The sequence below is a fragment of the Macaca mulatta genome, chromosome 12 (genome assembly GCF_049350105.2).
Source record: "Macaca mulatta isolate MMU2019108-1 chromosome 12, T2T-MMU8v2.0, whole genome shotgun sequence".
Taxonomy (NCBI): domain Eukaryota; kingdom Metazoa; phylum Chordata; class Mammalia; order Primates; family Cercopithecidae; genus Macaca; species Macaca mulatta.
In genome coordinates, this window is record NC_133417.1 from 6,970,578 (window position 1) to 6,989,726 (window position 19,149).

General features: G+C 56.3%; 1 protein-coding gene across 3 annotated transcripts in view; it reads left to right on the forward strand.

Annotated features, from left to right (window-relative positions):
* The first annotated feature begins 374 nt into the window (after nt 1-374).
* Nucleotides 375-19,149, forward strand: part of ARHGEF4 (Rho guanine nucleotide exchange factor 4) — a 210,197-nt gene continuing 191,422 nt past the window's right edge. For all 3 annotated transcript variants that reach the window (XM_028830589.2, XM_077956712.1, XM_077956713.1), the window contains exon 1: nt 375-455. In XM_028830589.2, the coding sequence (XP_028686422.2) occupies nt 417-455 (39 nt within the window). In that variant the 5' untranslated portion in view covers nt 375-416. The remainder of the gene's footprint in view (nt 456-19,149) is intronic.

Here is a 19,149-nt window from a genome sequence, read left to right on the forward strand (position 1 = left end):
TCCTGTGCGGAGGGCAGGCCGAGGGAACCCGCGCCAAACTGGAGACGTGCAAATGCAAGCCGCCTGCTGCTTTCTCTCTGAGAAGACACTCCTAGGCTCCCAGGCGGCCCAGGAGCTCCGCTGGGCGGGACGATCCCGGGGGCCCGTGGGCCGGGTCTGTGGCCAGCTCGCTGTGTGTCTGTGCGTGCCCAGTCCCGCGGGTGACCAAAGCCGGGGGGCGGGCGGGGCAGGAGCCTGGACGCGCTCAGAAACCCTCACGCGCCTCGAGTGGCCAGGTTTGCTGGGGCGGAGCGTCCCAGCGCGGGCGCCGGGGTGGACCCTAGGGCGGGGCGCGGGGCGGTGTCGGTGGAGCCGGCTCCGCGGCGCGGGGAGGCGCGTAGTGCTGCGGCCGGGGTCCGTGCGCCCCGGCGGCCACCATGCTCAGCGTCGTGCACTTCCTCCGGAGCTTCTTCAAGGTGAGAGCTGGCGTCCAGGACTTGCGGTCGGGCTCGCGGCGCCCTGCGCGGGTGGGGAGGAGCACAGCCTGCGCTGGCCGCTGCGCCCGGGGCCGTCCCCTGGGCACCCGGTGGGTGGGGACACCCTCGCGGCTCCACGCCGCTCCCAACTTTCCGACGTGCAGACCGGAGGCGGCGTCCTGCGAAGTGGGGCCCCCTAGAGCGCGGGGAAGAAGGGGGCTCCGTAGGGGGCGGTAGGGACGGCGGACCCGGGCGAGCCCCTGAGGGGGCAAGGGCGAGCGCCTGAACCGGCCTCCCCGCGCCTGGACCGGCCTGGGCGCGCGGGGCACTCGGAGCCTCTGCCCGGACCGGCCTGGGCGCGCGGGGGCACTCGGAGCCTCTGCCCGGACCGGCCTGGGCGCGCGGGGCACTCGGAGCTTCTGCCCGGACCGGCCTGGGCGCGCGGGGCACTCGGAGCCTCTGCCCGGACCGGCCTGGGCGCGCGGGGCACTCGGAGCCTCTGCCGCTTGGCGCAGTACCGCCTGTTTCGGGAAGGAGGGCTGGTGCCGGCCCGGTGGGTGCCGGAGAAGTGGTTGCTGTTGTGTTATTCCCCGGGCTGAGGGTACGTGAGGGCGCAGCAGCGACAAGGAGCTGGAACTGGGGTCGGAGCTGTTGGGCTCCTGCCCGGGGTGCCCCCTCTCTGGCCCGATTTCCGGGTCCGCTCACCATCCAGACCTACTCAGTTGGGACGCCTCCACCTCGCTGCCCCCACGGGAACCCCAAAGTGGGCAGGGGGCTCCCGGGCACTGTCAGGGGTGGCCGGCCACAGGTTGCCAAGCCCCACCTCCCCAGGTGAGCAAGCGGGAGGGCGGTTGCGACACCGGTGGTGCTGGCCTCCGACTGCGGGAGCAACTGGATGAAAGGCGAGGCGGGGAAGAGCCGCCAGCTATCAGCTGCGGGTCCAGGTGGAGGCAGACGTGTGTGGGGCTGTTGGAGCGGGAGGGGCGGGAGGGGCGGGAGGCGGGGAGGGCGCCCTACTTGGCTGTGCAGTCACCTCCTCCCAGAGTTGAAGACTGGAGGTTGGGGTCGGAGTTCTGTGGCCGAGAGCTCTGGTGAAAGGGGCAGGAAGCCAGGTGACCCAGGACAGACCTGCAGGAGCCCTGCCCTCAGCCCCTCTGAGGGCCTGGCATCAGCTCCCACCCCCAGCGATAATGAAGTGATACAGGCATCAAGAGTGGAGAGGGCAGAAGGCGGCCTTTCGGGAACCTGTGCTGGTGAGTGCAGGAGATGGCTTGGAAGAGCTCAGACCCGCTTCAAATGCTGACTCTGTCATTGAGGAGGTGTGCAATCTTGGGACAGTCACATAACCACCTGGGTCTTTGTTTTGAAAGATGTGGGTGATGATTCCACGCCCTCCACACCTTTCAGGGTTAGTGTGAAGGTTTTATTAGAAAATGTGAGTGTGGGCCGGTGCAGTGGCTCATGCCTGTAATCTCAGCACTTTGGGAGGTGGAGTCGGGGGTGGATTGCCTGAGGTCAGGAGTTCGAGACCAGCCTGGCCAACATGTTGAAACCCCATCTCTACTAAAAATACAAAAATCAGCTGGGCCTGGTAGTGGGCGCCTGTAATCCCAGCTACTTGGGAGGCTGAGGCAGGAGAATTGCTTGAACCCGGGAGACAGAGGTTACAGTGAGCCAAGTTAGCACCACTGCACTCCAGCCTGGGTGACAGAGCGAGACTCCATCTCAAAAAAAAGAGAAAAAGAAAAAAGGAAGGAAGGAAAGAAAGGGGGGAGAGAGGGAGGGAGGGAGGGAGGGAGGGAGGGAGGGAAGGAAGGAAGGAAGGAAGGAAGGAAGGAAGGAAGGAAGGAAGGAAGGAAATAAGGAAATGTGAGTGTATTTGTGAAATGGTGAGCCCTGGACCTTGGTTCTGCTGCAGCCACAGCAAGGGTGGCAAGGAGTTGCCCAGGTGAGGGGAAGGTGGCTGGACAGAATCTGAGATGCCTGGGCAGAATCTGAGTCACCCAGCTGGCCCCAGAAGCTCCGGGAGCAGGCAGAGTGTGGCTGGAGGAGAAGCCGCTGGACATCTCTGTTCAGCCACCTTGCGTGCTGCTGCCTGGGAGGCTCCTGGGAAAGTACTGCAGAGACACGCTGTCCTCCAGTTCCCCATCTATTCGGAGACGACTTTCCATACTTTCTGCCATGTGTCTGCCTCAGGTCCCTGTAGGTCCTGAGACACCTGAGGCCTCCCCATGCACACCACAGGGAGATCAACTGTGCCCCTCAGAGGGTCTCCTTTCTGCTGTCCACATGGGAGGGGCTCTGACTGGCACAGCAGTCCACTTCTGGCCGTGTGAGTGGGCCTTGCCGAGCCACCGACAGCGGAGTTCATACTTATTCCTCTTGGACATTGGTCGTAAGGAATACCCCATGAGGACACAGGCTGTGGGGCGGGCAGGGGAGCTACGTGCTTGAGTCACTGCCTGGTGCCTCCTAGTGTCCCCAGGGATTGGTCCTATGAGGTTCCCCTGATGATGGGTGCTGGACTGGGCCAGAAAAGGCCCACTTCATTCTGGGAACCTCAGATTGTCCGGGTCTCCCAGTCAGACTCTGTTAGCCGAGATGCAGCGAGTCTCCACCAAGCCCAGGAGGAGGACCCCAAGGCCCCAGGTGTGACTTCTGGTGGCACTTGGTGCAGACTGTACACAGCATACAGATCTGCTCGAGCACGTTGGGCACTGTGGGATCTGTGGGGCATGACAGCCGTGTGGCAGAGTCCCTCCCCGTGCAGGCAGACCACTCGGAGAGCCTGCACCTGCCAGGGGCCCACACAGCTGCACCGCCTTGGGGATCACCCAGCAAATGAGTCAGAGGAGCAGCACACCCAAGAGGAAAATATGTTGTCTCAAAAATCCAGAGGCCCTCCCAGCATCGTGTGTGCCAAGCATGACTTTGGCTTTCGAGGGGGTATTTCAAAATGTTCCAGATAGCTGGACATGCCTGCTGCCTGCCTGGAGCCATCACTGAAGTGGCAGGTCCCTGTATTTTCATAGAATGTGTGTCCTGCACTCTGGTACATGTATGTCCTGACACTTAGGGTACTTTGCTACTTGGTTTCCTCCAAGACCTAGCAGTGTGCAGAAGGCCCGCATGAGGTCCTCGGGAGAGAAAAGTCAAGGTCGTTGTTGGCTAAACTGTGGCACAGAATCATTGAGCCAAGACATGTCATGAAGGTGGGATGCTGTGCCCCATGACAGGGAAGTGAACCCACTTCCATGGATTCCTGAGTACTGCAGCAGGAAACACACACACAGGAACACACACAGGCATACAGAGGCACACGTAGGTGCACACGGGCACACACACACACAGGCAACACATAGACACACAGGCATACACACTTGGGACACACAGGCACACACGCAGACACACAGGTGTACATACAGGTGCACACACACAGAGACAGTTTTCATCCAGTCAGTGGCTCTGTACTATGTCAAGGATTGTGACAGGTTCAGTCCATTAGGGAGGTCATAAGTGGGACAGCACAGCTGTTGAGAGAATGCACTTGATTGAGCCCATAGCCGTCCGCTGCATCTTCAAGGCCCCGTGTCTCCTGCACGAGCCTACCTGGCAAGTTAAGGGGGAATGCAGCCGCATTTTCTGCCTTGGGTGCTGGTGGTTTCTCCATCTCCAGAGATGAAGTGTTGCTCATGAGCCACAGTTGTGGAGGGGAGGGTGTTGCAGAGCCATCCATGTAGCCTTTCCCACCATAGAAGCCTCCACACATGGCTCAGGGAGCCACGATGGAGTTCTTGCCACGCCCTGGCATGTGCTTGTCACCTGAGCATTCAGGAGCTAGGGAAATTGTCACAGGACAGGTTTGGGATCCCAGTGGGCTGCCACGAGGTGGACGCAGGGCACCGCTCTCGTCATGGCCTGCGTGCCACTGCCTCTGGCAAGCCTCACTCCTGGTGGCAGGCTTGGAGACATCCTGGGCTGCCAGAAACAGTGTCAGCTCAGAACCAGCCCTCAGTGGTGCCAGGAGGTCCAGGTACTTCCCTGTCTAGGAGGCTCTGGAAGGTTCACAGCATACACCTGTGGTGTTACGCAGGTGACCAGCCTCCCCAGAACTCAAGGAGTTTTGGGTCTATTGAGCAAAATCTGGGAATTGGGCAAGCGGCAATGGAGTTTATTCAGCAAATATTTGTCGAACACCTACTATGCGCCAGATGTTGTTTTAGGCACTCATGGTAGACTGCTGCCTACTAGACCTAGTTTTAAAAAGTGATTGTTTGTTTGAGACAGAGTCTCACTGTGTCACCCAGGCTGGAATGTAGTGGTGTGATCTCAGCTCACTGCAACCTCCGCCTCCCGGGTTCAAGCAATTATCCTGCCTCAGCCTCCCAAGTAGGTGGGATTACAGGCGCACACCACCATGCCCAGCTAATTTTTTGTATTTTTAGTAGAGACGGGATTTCGCTATGCTGGCCAGGGTGGTCTCGAACTCCTGACCTCATGATCTGCCTGCCTTGGCCTCCCAAAGTGCTGGGATTACAGGTGTGAGCCACCGCGCCCAGCCTAAAAAGTTTTTTTTTCCACATTTCTATTAGTATTACACACATCAAATAGGACCCTATTGGCATTACCTGTCGATTTCAGTCCTAGCAGCGCCGTGGGTGAGTCATCAGTGCCAAGGAGCGTGAGAACATCCTGGTGTTCCTCTGGCTGCCAGCACCTGAGTGCTTCCTCCCATCCTCTGTCGTGCCTCACTGTTCTCATCTGTAGAATTTCCACCAACGGGAAGGTCTCCCGTGATCGTCTCCAGCTGACAGAGAACGAGGTCTGTGGCAATATTCCAAGCGGTTGGCATTCCCCTTCCTAAGTGTTTCTTGGTGATTTGGGCTGGCACAGGTCTTTTTGGCTCCCCTGGAGACATGGTGAGGGATGCTGTGCAGGTTGCTCTTGGTCGGTCTCCACCAGCACTGTATCCCCTCAGATTCTTGGATTCTGATTCCTTCAAGGCATTCTGGCTTTTCAGTTTCACTTTGTGGGGCCACTGTCAAGCTGAGGATTCAGGGGACCAACAGCTCACCTGCTGGCTCTTGGCCTCCAGCATGGCGGGCGCACCTGCAGCAGCACATTGCCCTGGCCTGGGGTGATGCTCTTCCCCCAGGGTTGGGGATGCTCCAAACCCGTTCTCACCATTCTCCCTGTTGTTTGCTGGTGTATGTTGGCACAGTCCTCATTCTCTGAAGCATGAGTCTTTTCCCTGATGGTTTCACTTGTAATTGGTTCCCCTGGCCATGCTGGGATCTGACTCTGCTCTTTCGCCTGGAGGCAGGGAAAGGGGCCAGGGTGGGCATGAGCAGAGCAGGGTGACTCGCTGGGGAGGGCATAACAGCCTGAAGCAGCCAGAGAGAGGAGCAAGGGTTCAGTGGGGTGTGAGCCCCCAGTGCATCCCCACTCCTAAGGTGAGGGTCCCCCTCTTTCCCAAACCGTACCCTGACTGTCACTCGAGGAGCAAGGGAACAACACATCCTCTGGCTGTGTAATGCGCCAGCCAGTCTGCAGATCGGTGGAGTCAGTCTGCAGATCGGTGGAGCCAGTCTGCAGGTCGGTGGAGCCAGACTGCAGGTCGGTGGAGCCAGTCTGCAGGTCGGTGGAGCCAGACTGCAGGTCGGTGGAGCCAGTCTGCAGGTCGGTGGAGCCAGTCTGCAGGTCGGTGGAGCCAGTCTGCAGGTCGGTGGAGTCAGTCTGCAGGTCGGTAGAGCCAGTCTGCAGATTAGTGGAGTCAGACTGCTTTTGGTTCAGGGATATCTCAGGCCGGTGGCTGCAGGAAAGAAGAGATACTCGTACTTTATGTGGAGTGGTAGAGAGGCCCTGCTAGGACAGAGTATGTTATTGCCTCACTTGAAGCTGTACAGGGCAGTTAGAAGCAGCAAGCGCACCCGGCAGTCCTCGGATTCTCCATGCCTTTCATTTGGATTTTGTAGCAAGAGCTGTTTCCCCGCCAAAGCACCCAGTAGTCACTTGGCCACCATTTATGGTTTATTTAGGGGCTGGCCATGCAGGCAGTGGGATGTCGGAGTTCCCTGTCTTCCACAGTGGTAATGTATTTCCACGGCTTTTGGCTTCAACCAGGTGAAATCCCCAGTCCCAGCCCTCCTCCCCACCTTCCTGCAGATCTCTTACCAGCAGGGATCCTTGTACCAGTTTCTTTACTAGTGAAGGATCTTGATTGCCAAAGACAGAAAAGGGCTCCAGTTAAGTGAAAAAAGAAAGAACGTCTTGGCAGATTGGGGGTAGCTCATTGGCTCAGCTTGTGCAGGGATGAAGGGGGCGAAGTGCAGTGGGGACTGTGGGGCTGCCCCGGGCGTGGGCTCCACTGCTCTGCTGACAACACCCCCTGTCACCTCTTGTAGGCGGTGAGGGTCTGTCCTCATGAGCCAGGGTTCTGGCTGAGGCTTAGCTGAGCTGCCAGAGGGTAGGACGAGAGGATATCTGCCTCCTTTCTATTTCCAAGATAGATGGGGCCAGATTTTCAGTTATCTTGGGATCTCCTCCTCTCCGCAGTCCTGGCAGCTGTTCAGCACGGGGCAGCCAATACCCACTCATGGCATACGATTGAGAAGTCCCACTAGGACTCACTGGGCCCCTCCGCTTTTGTGGGGGAAGGAGGGTCTAAATAAACTCCAGGTTCCTGGGGCCTCTGCCAGGGAGCCACCTACATCCTTGAACTCTTCTGGGTGAAGGTCTCAGCAGGAACCCAAGGCTGGAGACCCTGAGCCAGGGCAGGCTGCCCTCTTGAACCCTACAGAGGCTGGTCTCCTGCATGACGGAGTGGGCAGGGCAGACCCGACGGGGGAGCCAGCTGCCTGCCAGGAGGCCTTCGGTGCCTCCCCTGGGCTGTGCCTCCTGCCACCCTGGACTTACCAACCTTGGCTGCGTTGCTGCTCAGAGGTACCAGTGCTTGCTCCTGCTATGGGCCTCTTCTCCCACACTGCCCTTCCAAGGTGGGGGCACGGGTCCCACCTGTGCTTTTCCTCCAGACCCTGCCTCTGCCCCCTTGGGGTCTCCCCTGACCTCACCAGATGGTCCCTCTGTAAAACACACATTCTCAAGCTCCCCCTGCTTGTTGGGCCATGATTGACATCTCCAAAGGTGCCTGGCCTCCTTTACAACAGGGCAACGTGAGGGCTGGAGGGCCTCACGAGCAGCACCATCCCCATGAGGGTCCCGCAGCCAGGGACGGGCCAATGGGCAATATGGTTTAAACCTCACCGCCTTATAACCGGCAGAAGGTGAGGGGCAGCCCATTTCAGAGGTGAGGAAGTCACATACGGGCTCCAGAGAGACACAGCACTTCTCCTGAGCCAGGGAGCTGGTTGCCCTCAGTGGCAGAAGCAAACAAAACGTTTGGGGTCAGTGACTCCTATGGGAAACCCAGAGGGAATTCAGATCCTCTGCAGGCTCTGGTGCCTCCCCAGGTTATAAACAGTGGCTAGAGTCTCAGGAAGGGCTGAGGACACCTGACCGAAGCCGGTGGGAGGGCAGGCACGCAGAGGTGAGGCAGGCTGTGCCCAACCCACACCTGGAGAGCAGGCTGTGCTCCACCCAACTTTGGAGAGAAGGTTTCAGGAGTTCATGTCTCCAGAAACATCAACCGGGGGCCCTCTGGATTCAGGGCCTCCTTGGGGTTCTGACCTGGCCGCACACAGACTCAGCGCATTTCCCTAGGACAGGTAGTGCTCCGAACCCTGGCCCTGCCCCCTGGCACCGCCCCCCTGGCCCCACCCTCGGAGCCAACAGCCCAATCCCAGCCGAAGTGCTGGGATGACAGGCGTGAGCCAGCCGGCCCACCGTGTTTTTTTTAGAACCAGTGGAGTTGAATGAAAAGCCATCTCTGAAACTTGGCCAAGTGTGATGCTGCTGCTGCTGCCTAATGTTGCCGGCCAGAGTTCCTGCTCTAGGTAGAAAGTAAGTTTTTGGCCAGGCATGGTGGCTTACACCTGTAATCCCAGCACTTTGGGAGCCTTTTGAGCCCAGGAGTTCCAGACCAGCCTGGGCAACATAGTGAGACCCCATCTCTACAAAAATGTTTTAAAAAAATTAGCGTGGCATGGTGCACACACCTGCAGTCCCAGCTACTTGGGAGGTTGAGGCAGGAGGATCGTGGGAACCCCGTACAGGCACCAGCCACTGCTCCCGGCTAATTTTTGTATTTTTAGTAGAAATGGGGTTTCACCATGTTGGCCAGGCTGGTCTCGGTCTCTTGACCTCGTGATCCGCCCACTTCGGCCTCCCAAAGTGCTGGGATTACAGGCTCGAGCCACTGCACCCGGCCAAGAAAGTGTGTTTTTACAGAGGCACGCTGACCAGGAGAACATCCGCCTCAGAGCACCATGGATGTGGCCGGTGGGAGAAGCTGGGTCAGGTGTGGCAGTTTGCCTCTGTGCAAGGACTCAAGCTTGTGAGAAAAGCTGAAAGCGACTCACAGGGCGGCACATCCACAGAGCAGCACTAGCAGGGAGGGAGCTGCTGCCCTACACACCAGTCCGGACTGGCCTCCAGGGAACCAGGCCCAGTGGCAGAAGCCAGACCTACGGTGTGATCCCAAATGCGAACCTACAGTGACAGAAAGCCCACAGGTGGCTGCCTGGGGACAGGTGAGGGTGGGCGGGAGCCGGAGGGCGGCTGAGGAAGGACAGAGGCAGTGGACATTTGCTGCTGACTCTGCACCTGTCGAAACCCTCAGGTTGTGCTTCCAGTGTGTGAGTTTGTTGTGTATCAGTTATACCTCGATCAAGCCAGGCCCACCTCGGCCAGAAGGCGGCCATCTCCCTGCAGGCCTGGCTCAAGGTCTGTTGCCCAGGACCTTCTCTGAGAGCTCAAATAAGCCCCTTCCTGCATCCGCTCCCTGGGTGCCCCACGCACGGAGCCCAGGACGATCCTGGGGCAGCAGGCGGGCAGTGCAATGAGCCAGGCTCACAGAGACCAGTGGTTCGGGCTTCCTCAGCTGAGTGCTCAGCTCGAACCAAGCCTGTCTGTGCGTCATCAGTGCTGTGTCCTTGCCGGCTGGTGTTGCCAGGGCCTAGGGCCTGGGGACTGTCAGCCTGGGGTGACTGGTCATCTGAGGCCCCCACAACCCAAGAGTCATCTCACTTCGGGTGCTGGGCTCCCAGGAGCCACCCACACCGACTGCCAGGCAGGACCAGGCTGCTGGCCCTCTGCCAGCCTCCCTGCCCCGCTTGGCTGTGTAGCGTAAGCCAGTCCTCCCTCTCAGCGCCCCCAGGCCAGCACTCTCCCTCCAAGACCCTCAGGAACCTGCCTGTGGGGGCTCGCCGTGGGGAGGTGCACGTGGGGAGAGCAACATGGGACGGCGAGAGAGAAGGGACTTAGGGCAGGATTCGGGCCTGGTGAGAGGGGCTTGCGGAAGCTGGACTTTGCTTGGATGGATGCTCTCAGGAGGTGCGGGGGCAGTTCTAGGGTCAGAGGTCTGTCTTTAGCAGAAGGAGGAAAGAAGCCAGGCCAGAGCTGGACAGCCAGGCAGCTGGGACACTCAGGCAGTTGGTGCAGGGCATTGATGGGGCTTCTGTGGTCGGGGCAATGAATGTTTATCTGTGCTCAGACATGAGTCCAGAGAGGCTGCTCCTCCTGATCCGTCATAAGGTGGGAGTTGTGGGGCCCAGGGGGTCGAGTTCCCTGACACCGGTATGTTTAGCAGGAGAAGCAGGGCCTGACCGGTCGGCAGATACACAGGGTGTGTCTCCACCATATCCATAGACATGTGCCAAGCTCTCTAGACCCCAGATTTGATTCTCCAGAGGAGGCCTGAGCAGGTCTTTTAGGGAAAGCCGGGGTGTAATTCTGATGTGCGCAGGCTAAGAGCCCCGTGTGGATTCCCGACACACTGGGTCCAGTCAAGGCGACTCTGAGGCTCTTTCCCAGCCTCGCCTTTGCTGGATACCCTGCCCCAAAGCCGGCTGCACCCTCCAGAAGCAGGCTACCCTTCCCCTCCCAGGAATCTGGCCTTTCCGGACACTGCTCAGTGCCTGAGCTTAATCTGACAAACTGGGTGATGTTAGTAACCAGAGATGTCTCCTGCTTCCTCTTTTTTTTTTTTTTTTTTTTGAGACGGAATCTCGCTCTGTCGCCTGGGTTGGAGTGCAGTGGCACCATCTCGGCTCACTGCAAGCTCCACCTCCCAGGTTCACGCCATTCTCCTGCCTCAGCTTCCTGAGTAGCTGGGACTACGGGCGCCCGCCACCACACCCGGTTAATTTTTTGTGTGTGTCTTTAGTAGAGACAGGGTTTCACCGTGTTAGCCAGGATGGTCTTGATCTCCTCACCTCGTGATCCGCCCGCCTTGGCCTCCCAAAGTGCTGGGATTACAGGCTTGAGCCACCGCGCCCGGCCTCCTGCTTCCTCTTGAATCTGCTTTTCAGCTGGAGTATGAGTGCCTCAATACAGAGGAGGCCGGGGGAAATGATTGAGACCTCATGGGCACCCTGAGGCATCTGGAAGACGGGAGGTTTCAGTCACCACATCAGACTTGGAGGCACCAAAAGATCATCACTGTGCAAATTTGGTGTGACTTAATCATTCATCCCTCAGTTTTTGTATCTGTAAAACGGGGATAGGGGTCCCTCTCTGTAAGATGGCTGTGACAGTCACGTGTGCTGACGTTTGTGGAATGTTCCTTTTTACCTGCAAACCTTGAGGGCTCCATGCTGTGGCCTCAGCTGCTTCTCCACCCCCACGCTTGGCTCCGAGGGCCTGACCCCCTGAAGCAGGGGCACATTCGGTGTCCTGTCCTTCCCTGGGTCCACCCAGGTCCCCTTTCTCTCTGAGTTCTAGAGTTTAGAAAACGTCAGACGAGGCGTCACAGGAACAGTGCTGGCTTAGAGACCTGCACGTGAGTCAGGCATGGAAGGCGGCCCTGAAGACCAGTCTGCCAGCACAGCCAGTGCACCCATCCCTGTGCTGGCTGCACTGCCCCTGGCACGAGGGCCTGTGTGCCCTGACCCTCCCCACAGCCCCTCTGAGAGGCTAGGTCTGAGCCTCAGGAGTGTATGGGATTGGAGCTGGGCCACTGGGCTGGGGTCTGTCTGTGGGCGAAGCTGACCAGCTGAGTGGAGGCCGCGGGTTGAGGGAGCCACGTGGTTGCAGGGGCTCTTCCAGAGGAGAGGGAGGAAAGTCATCCAAGGACAGGGGGCCTCTGCCCAGGTGGGTAGGGAGGGTGGGCCGTGGCCAGTCTCCAGGGTGGGAGCAGACCATCTGCACAGGGTGGGTGGCGTTGGCCTGAAGGGTGAGGCTTCCCGACCTCAGAGGGGCTACCTGTGGAGAGATGTGCTCTGGGCTGCTCCCACCTACCCCATGGGGCAGCAGGGCCTCAGGCCAGGATCGCGTCCGAAGCACCCTGCGCGCTGCCCCAGCATACCGACTCGCCCCCAAGTCCGGCGTTTCCATCCCCACACAGCACCCCTGTGCGCTGCCCCAGCATACCGACTCGCCCCCCAAGTCCAGCGTTTCCATCCCCACACAGCACTTACCTAGTCTTGTTAGAGTCCAGGCCCGTGCTGGGTGCCGGGGAGGTCAGGCCGTGAGCAAGATGTACCTGCAGCCCCTGGACAGGGGCTTCTGAGCCCTCCTGGTAGTCAAGGTTGGCAGCCTGTGAGAATTCAGGGAAGGCTCTGAGCGCTGGCGCTGGAAACCCTCCCCATGTGGGTGTGCGGGCGCCTCCTGCCTGGCATTCCCAGGGCCCAGGAGCCGGTGGACGGCAGGGAGGCTTCCACTCCTAATCCCCAGATCCTGAGGACAGCACCTGAGTGATGCTGTCTTCCTCCCTCTGGTGCCAGGCTTGGAGCTTTGAGTGGAGCTGGGGCTCTGTGCACGTTTTAGTGAGGGTTCCAGTCACATGACGCTTGGCTCCCGGTCTGCAGGGAGACCAGGCCCCGAGGGGACATGCTTGGTTGTCAGGGTCAGTGGGAGAGGGAGACAGGGCACAGGAGACCGGCCTGGGTGGGGCAGTGAGGCTCAGGGGTGGTGGGTCCTGAAGGAGAGGTGCCAGGCACTGGCCCCGGTCCTGGAGCTGGAGGGTGGCGGACAGAATGGGAGCTGTGTCTTGGAGAGGCTGAGCGAGCCCTGGGCACCTCAGACCCTCCATGCCAGCCAAGCTAGTTGGGGGCACTGCCCACCTGTGCACCCCCCCAATGGCAGAGGAGGAGAGGACAGTTGGTGGGGACTCCCCTGCTGTCCCCCTCCTCCTTGGGTCCGCAGCCCCCGTCGAGAGCCCCTCTTCCCACCCTCCCTTGGGATCTGGAGACTGGGTTCTGGCTCCATGACCCCTCTCAGTGTCCCAACTGCAGTTTGTTTCTCAATGTGCCCACCTCCCGGAGCTCCCTGAAGAGTAATGGGAGAGTGATGACAAAGCTGGGCCACGTTGGGGCAAGAACACGCTGTTTTGTTGGGTGTTTAACATCACGTCAGAGGGGCAGAGAGATGCAGGCAGGGCTGGGAGGCTTTAGGATGCAGGGAAATTTTCTGTGCCCTATAGGGAGGGTCACCCCCTTTGCTGCCCTAAGAGACAGCCTTGCCTGGGGGCCCAGTGCCCTGGCCTGTGAGGTGGGGCTTGGCAGCCACTCTGCTCCTGGGGGACACCCCACAGGCTGGCCCAGGCTGCCTGTCTGCCTTGGAACTTGAAGGAGGAGACCCTCAATCTCTGAGCAGAGGGACAACTGTCACACACCTCCTTTCCGTGATCTAGGATACACTTTTTTTTTTTTTTTTCTGAGATAGAGTCTTGCTCTGTCGCCCAGGCTGGAGTGCAGTGGCATGATCTCAGCTCACTGCAACCTCCTCCTCCCAGGTTCAAGTGATTCTCCTGCCTCAACCTCCTGAGTAGCTGGAATTACAGGTGCACATCACCATGTCCAGCTAATTTTTGTATTTTTAGTAGAGACAGGGTTTCACCATGTTGTCCAGGCTGGTCTCAAACTCATGACCTCAAGTGATCTGCCTACTTCAGCCTCCCAAAGTGTTGGGATTAGAGGTGTGAGCCACCTTGCCCAGCCTAGGATACACTTTTTAAAAAAACAGTATAACACTTTTGAAATGAAAATGCATTTATAATTGATGTGTACATTTAACATACTGATTTGTTCTTTCCCCTGAAAAGCGCTCCTTGACTGAGTGCCATCTTTGCAAGCAGGAAACAGGACGCTGTGACTGCACGTGTGGTCTGGGGCCAGCGTGTGGCATCTCAGGGAGGTCCCGAGCCCTCACCCCACCGGGAGGCTTCCCTACTGCTGGGTCGGCCTCCTGGCCCTATGGGGGTTCTCAAAGCAGCCCACATTTCTAGGGCATCCTCAGAGGGACTCGCAGGAGCGGCTGGGCCAGTGCCCCAGGGAGGGGCAGCCTCTCACGTGGGAAGTGTGGGATCAGGCCTGTCTGTACCTGAGGAAGGAGGAGCCGTTGGCCACTGCTGTGTCTCTGGTACCCTTCATGGAGAGGGGTCTCCTCTCAGGGCTCTGTGGAGAGCAGGTGTTTCTGGTGATACCCGTGTCCCAAGTCTGCCCAGGCAGCTGCTGCTGCCCGTGGCCAGGGGCTTTCTGGGAGCTGGCTCTGCTCTGCTCCCTCCACGAGCCCAGTTCTGGGAGCCTCTCCAGCTGTCCGTCATCCACGGCCAGCATCCACACGGCTGCTGCTCGGACTCCCAATTCCACATTGCCCGACACTTCCCGCCGCAAGGACACAGGTTCCCCCAGGTGGGCTGTCTGTGTCCACAAGGTGGGCACATAGCCCATGGGAAGTAGGGCAGAGTGTGGGGGCTACAGCGCCCCAAGCAGGGGTGCAGTGGGCCACAGGGTGGTGTCCCTACCCCACATCCCTACCTTCAAATGCCCTCATGATGGGGCCTCCCTCGGTAGACAGGGGACTGAGGTGCACGTGGAGGTGAGCAGAGCCACACGGGAAGGGGAAGCGGGAGTCAGCATCAAACCCCTGCCACGGTGCAGTCTTTCCAACGAGACCCTCTCGGATGGCAGCTGAGGCTACTGGGTCTCTGTCACGCGTGCGCTTCCGTGGGGCACTGTCAGAGGGAGAGGCTTCTGTCCCACGAAGGCCTGAGGGGCTTCAGGCCCTCGGTGTAGCCTGGGCAGCCCCCTAGTTCCAACTTCGGGCCGTTCACTTAGCTCCTTAGAATAAGTTCATTCTGCTGCACCACCAAAAAACCACCCTGCTGAGTCCCCTTGCAGAGCTGTGGGAGGGCAGGCAGGACCTGCGTCCACCGGCTTTCTGTGCTGTGAACACCGGAGTCCTGACCGCTGTGGAGCGGAGAAGTGCCTGCACTTTGAAAAGGGCGGTTGGGATAGGACCTGCCAGGGGCCAGCATGTGCCTTTCCTGCCCTGGCAGCTGTGACCTGGGAATGCAGGGCAGAGAGGACACCAATCTGGATGCATCTGTCGGTGGCGCCAACTGTCAGGAGGGTGCTGGCGCCAGCTCCGCAGCAGCCCTGGTTCGCGTCCGTCAGCCGTGCAGCGCTGGTGCTCAGGCTGTTGAGTCTTCCCAGGGGAAGGAAGCTTACATCTTCCCACGAGACGGGCAGCTGGGAGTGGGGTGAGCACGTGCTCTCAGCCGGAACCCGGCGCGGTTCTTGCGGGTTGGGGAGTTTGCTGCACTGCCGAGGCCTGCCCTTCGCCCACTGTGCAGGTGCTCTGGGCCTGAGTGGGTGGCTGCCCACGGTCTCTATCCGAGAGGGTGAGGTGGACAGGCTGGAGGGCTCCAGTCTGTCTGCAGAGCAGCAGGGCAGAGCTCGACACTTTGTGGGCCACACAAAGAAGGGTGATGACACGGCTCTTGGCCACTGTGATCCTTCCGACTGCTGCTGTTCTCAGCTCATCCGTGAGCTGGAACAAGGTCCTGACCCTCCCAGGGCCTCCGTGGACACAGCCAGCAGGAAATACAGGGGCGTTGACCTGCTCTGCCAGTCTCTCTGGGCTTGTGTACGGCCCAGATGAAACATCGTGAGTGAATGTTTATAGAAGCTGGAGACCTGGTCCAAATTCAAATGCTACCACCGGCTAGGTTGGTGCTTAACTGTCCTAAACTTCAGTTTCCTTACCTGGAGAATACAGGCAATCAGACCTGCCTCATGTTAGGGTTAAATAATGTCTAAAAGGCACAGGGCACATGGCAGCACTTTATCCATAGCTATTTTATTAATTATTCCAGATGTTATTTTTACAGCGGGGGAGATGAACCATTCCAACCCCACAGCTTTTATTCTTTCAAGAACGGGCTGAGCACCTGCTCCACGGCACGCCCTGCGCGGGGCTGGGGATGCAGAGGCTCAGGCAGGCCCTCCCTTCTGACGAGCCCATGGGTCTAGTGGTGGAGACAGGTGGGCTGGCCCACAGCAATCGTCTGTGCAGTGAGAGAGATTACCAGGGCATGGCTGGTGTGGGGAGCCCACGAAAGGAAACTCTCAACCCTGTCAAAGGGGAAAGGAGAGTCTCGGGGAGCTGAGAGGATGGACAGGTGATACCAGACCACAGCATGGTGTCAGGCAGGGCACAGGCACAAGGCACAACATCAGGGCGCTGTTCTGCCTCCAGGACCTCCAAGGAGGCTGCACGGATGAAGCGATGCCCTGATGAGACTGACTGTGGGGACGGGGAGCCCCCGGGCCAAACTGTGAGCTGGCGGGGGTAGAGGGGGACTGTGAGCTGGAGGAGTCTCCGGGCAAAACTGACTGTGGGGTGGGTGGGGGGAGCCTGACCCAGAAGGTGGGATGCCCTGCACGGAGGCCGACATCCGGGAGTGAGCACAGTGTGCAGAACTCCGGGAGTCTCAGGAGGAGACCGCAGGATGGGAGAGAGGTCTGAAAGCCGAGCAGGACTGGGGTCAGGCTGCTGGCATTCTCATCCCCAGCTCCATGTTGCAGAAGCTCTGTTAGTGGCAGGTGCTGCTGAGAAGTCTGGGATCACTTCCACATCCAACCCACACTACAGGGTGGAGGCCCGCTCCAGGCACAGCGGGCTGGGATGCCGCGGCCCCAGTGCCCCCTGTCTCGTCTCACTCACGGGATGGATGTTCCATGACAGGAGGGGCGAGACAGGAAGACCAGGGACTGCCAGCCAGCCAGTGTCCGCTGGTAGAGGGGGGCTGTTATCGGGAAAAGCAGGCCCCCACACCCGGCTCTGTTCTGATGCAGGGCTTCTGCCCGGGGGAAAGGCAGGCCGTGCAGCTTTGCTGGAGGAGTCTGACTTTTTACTTGAAACAAAAAGTTGGAGAACTCCATGCCTTAAGGGTACTGCCGAAAGCAGTGCAGCTCTTAGTGGAAAGCAACTAAGAGGAAGCTGGTAGGTTCGTGAGTCGGGGGTCACGAAGACGACTCTCAGGCTTGACAATCCAGGGCCGTGAGTATAACTCTGAGAAGCTGTTGTACTCATGGTTATGGTTTGTTACAGTGAAAAGACACAGATTTAAGTCAGCAGAGGGAAGAGGTACAGAGGGTGGAGTCCAGGAGAAACCAGCTGCAAGCTTCCAGGTGTCCCCTCCCAGGAAGTGGCATGCAGTGCTTAATCTTCAGTAACAATGTGTGACAACTCATACAAAGTGTGACAACCCGGGAAGCTCCCCAAGCCGTGGTGCCCAGGGTTTTACTGGGGTCAGTCACATAGTCATACATACTTGCATGACTGAACTGGACTGTTCAGACTCCAGTCCCCCAGGGCCTCAGGCAGACAAAAGCAAGCAGGATATCCTAAGACCTCAGAGATGATCTCTCAGGAGCCAATCCATAGCCAGTGCTTTCTATGAAATGTGCAGTTGGAATAATCTAAGCCGGCTGAGATAAGTCTTTATTGCTTACTTTAAGAAAAAACAAAAGCCTGGACAACCAGAAGTTTAAACAAATAAACAAATTGACCAATCAAACAACAACCATAACAATATCAGTAACCCACAGGACAAGTATTAGTATCAAAATTGCTATAATGTTATCTGAAATGTCCAGTTTTCAACAACAAAACAAAAAATAAAAGACATGCAAAGAAATAGGAAAGTGTGACCCGTATACAGGGAAGAAAGGAAGTCATAGAAACATCTTGTTGAAGGGGTGTCATTGGTGGCCTCAGCAGACTAAGACTTCAAAGCAGCTATTATAACTAGGTTCAAAGAACTAAAGGAAGCCATGAATAAAGAATTCAAGGAAGGTGTGATAGCAATGTCTCTTCAAGTACATAATATTGTTAAAGATATGGAAAATATAACAATTAACCAAATAGAAATTAACCAAATGAAAAATTCACCAGAGGGACTGAACAGTACATTTGAGCTGGCAGAAAAATCAATGAACTTAATGAATAGAGATTATGTAACTTGAAGAACAGAAAAAAAAAGAATGAAGAAAAGTGAACAAAGACTTGGAAATGTTGGACACTATTAAGTGCACCAACATATGTATAATGGGAATAAAAGGAGAGGAGAAGATAGAATAAAATAATTCCCAGATAGAAGAAAATGGAAATAATTTGTTGCTAGCAGATTTGCCTTGCAAGAAATACTGAAGGAAATTCCTCAGACTGAGAGCTGGTGACACTAGAGAATAATTCAAATCCACATGATTAAACAGAGATTGCTAGTAAAGGTAATTATTTAGATAATTACAAAAGATAGTGCAATTGCATATTTTTTTCTTAATTCTCTTAACTGTTCAGAAAGTGATTGCAGAAAATAATCCATATATCATTGTATTGGTGGACCTACAGCATATAGAAATGTAATACCATATATCATTGTATTGGTGGACCTACGGCATATAGAAATGTAATACCATATATCATTGTATTGGTGGACCTACGGCATATAGAAATGTAATACCATATATCATTGTATTGGTGGACCTACGGCATATAGAAATGTAATACCATATATCATTGTATTGGTGGACCTACGGCATATAGAAATGTAATACCATATATCATTGTATTGGTGGACCTACGGCACATAGAAATGTAATACCATATATCATTGTATTGGTGGACCTACGGTATATAGAAATGTAAAAAGCTTCACAGTAAAAGCACAGAGGGGACTGTGAACAAAGCTGCAGTGGAGCTTAGCAGGTGGCAGCCCAAATCCATGGAAATAAATGAAGAGAATCAGAAATGGGAAATTAAAATGTTAACGTAATAAACTCTATAAATATATACTTTCCTCTCAGCTCCTTAAAAAAGACATAAGATTATGTAAAGCAGTGTATTGATCCATTTGTAACATATGGAAACACAATATGTGGAAGAGTAGTGCACACATACACACAAAGAAGAGAGTAGCTCTATATTAAAGTTTCTATATCTGACTAGAATTAACTAGTGTAAATCTGAAGTAGATTTTACAAGCTAAGATGAATATTGTAAGCCCTAAGCAAGCACTAAGAAAAGAACTTACATAGTAAAAAAGCATTAAAAAGATTAAACTGTCACACTAGAATATATTCACTAAATGCAAAAGGAAGAACTGTGGTACAAAAAGACAAAACAGATAAAAATTAACAAAAATCAAAACTGCAGATATAAATGTAACCATGCCGATAATGTGTTAAACAACTCAAACTAAGGCAGAGACTGTCAGAATGAATTTTTTCTTTAAAAAAATAAAAAAGATCTAACTATATCTTTTTATAGGAGATACTTAATTTTTACAATT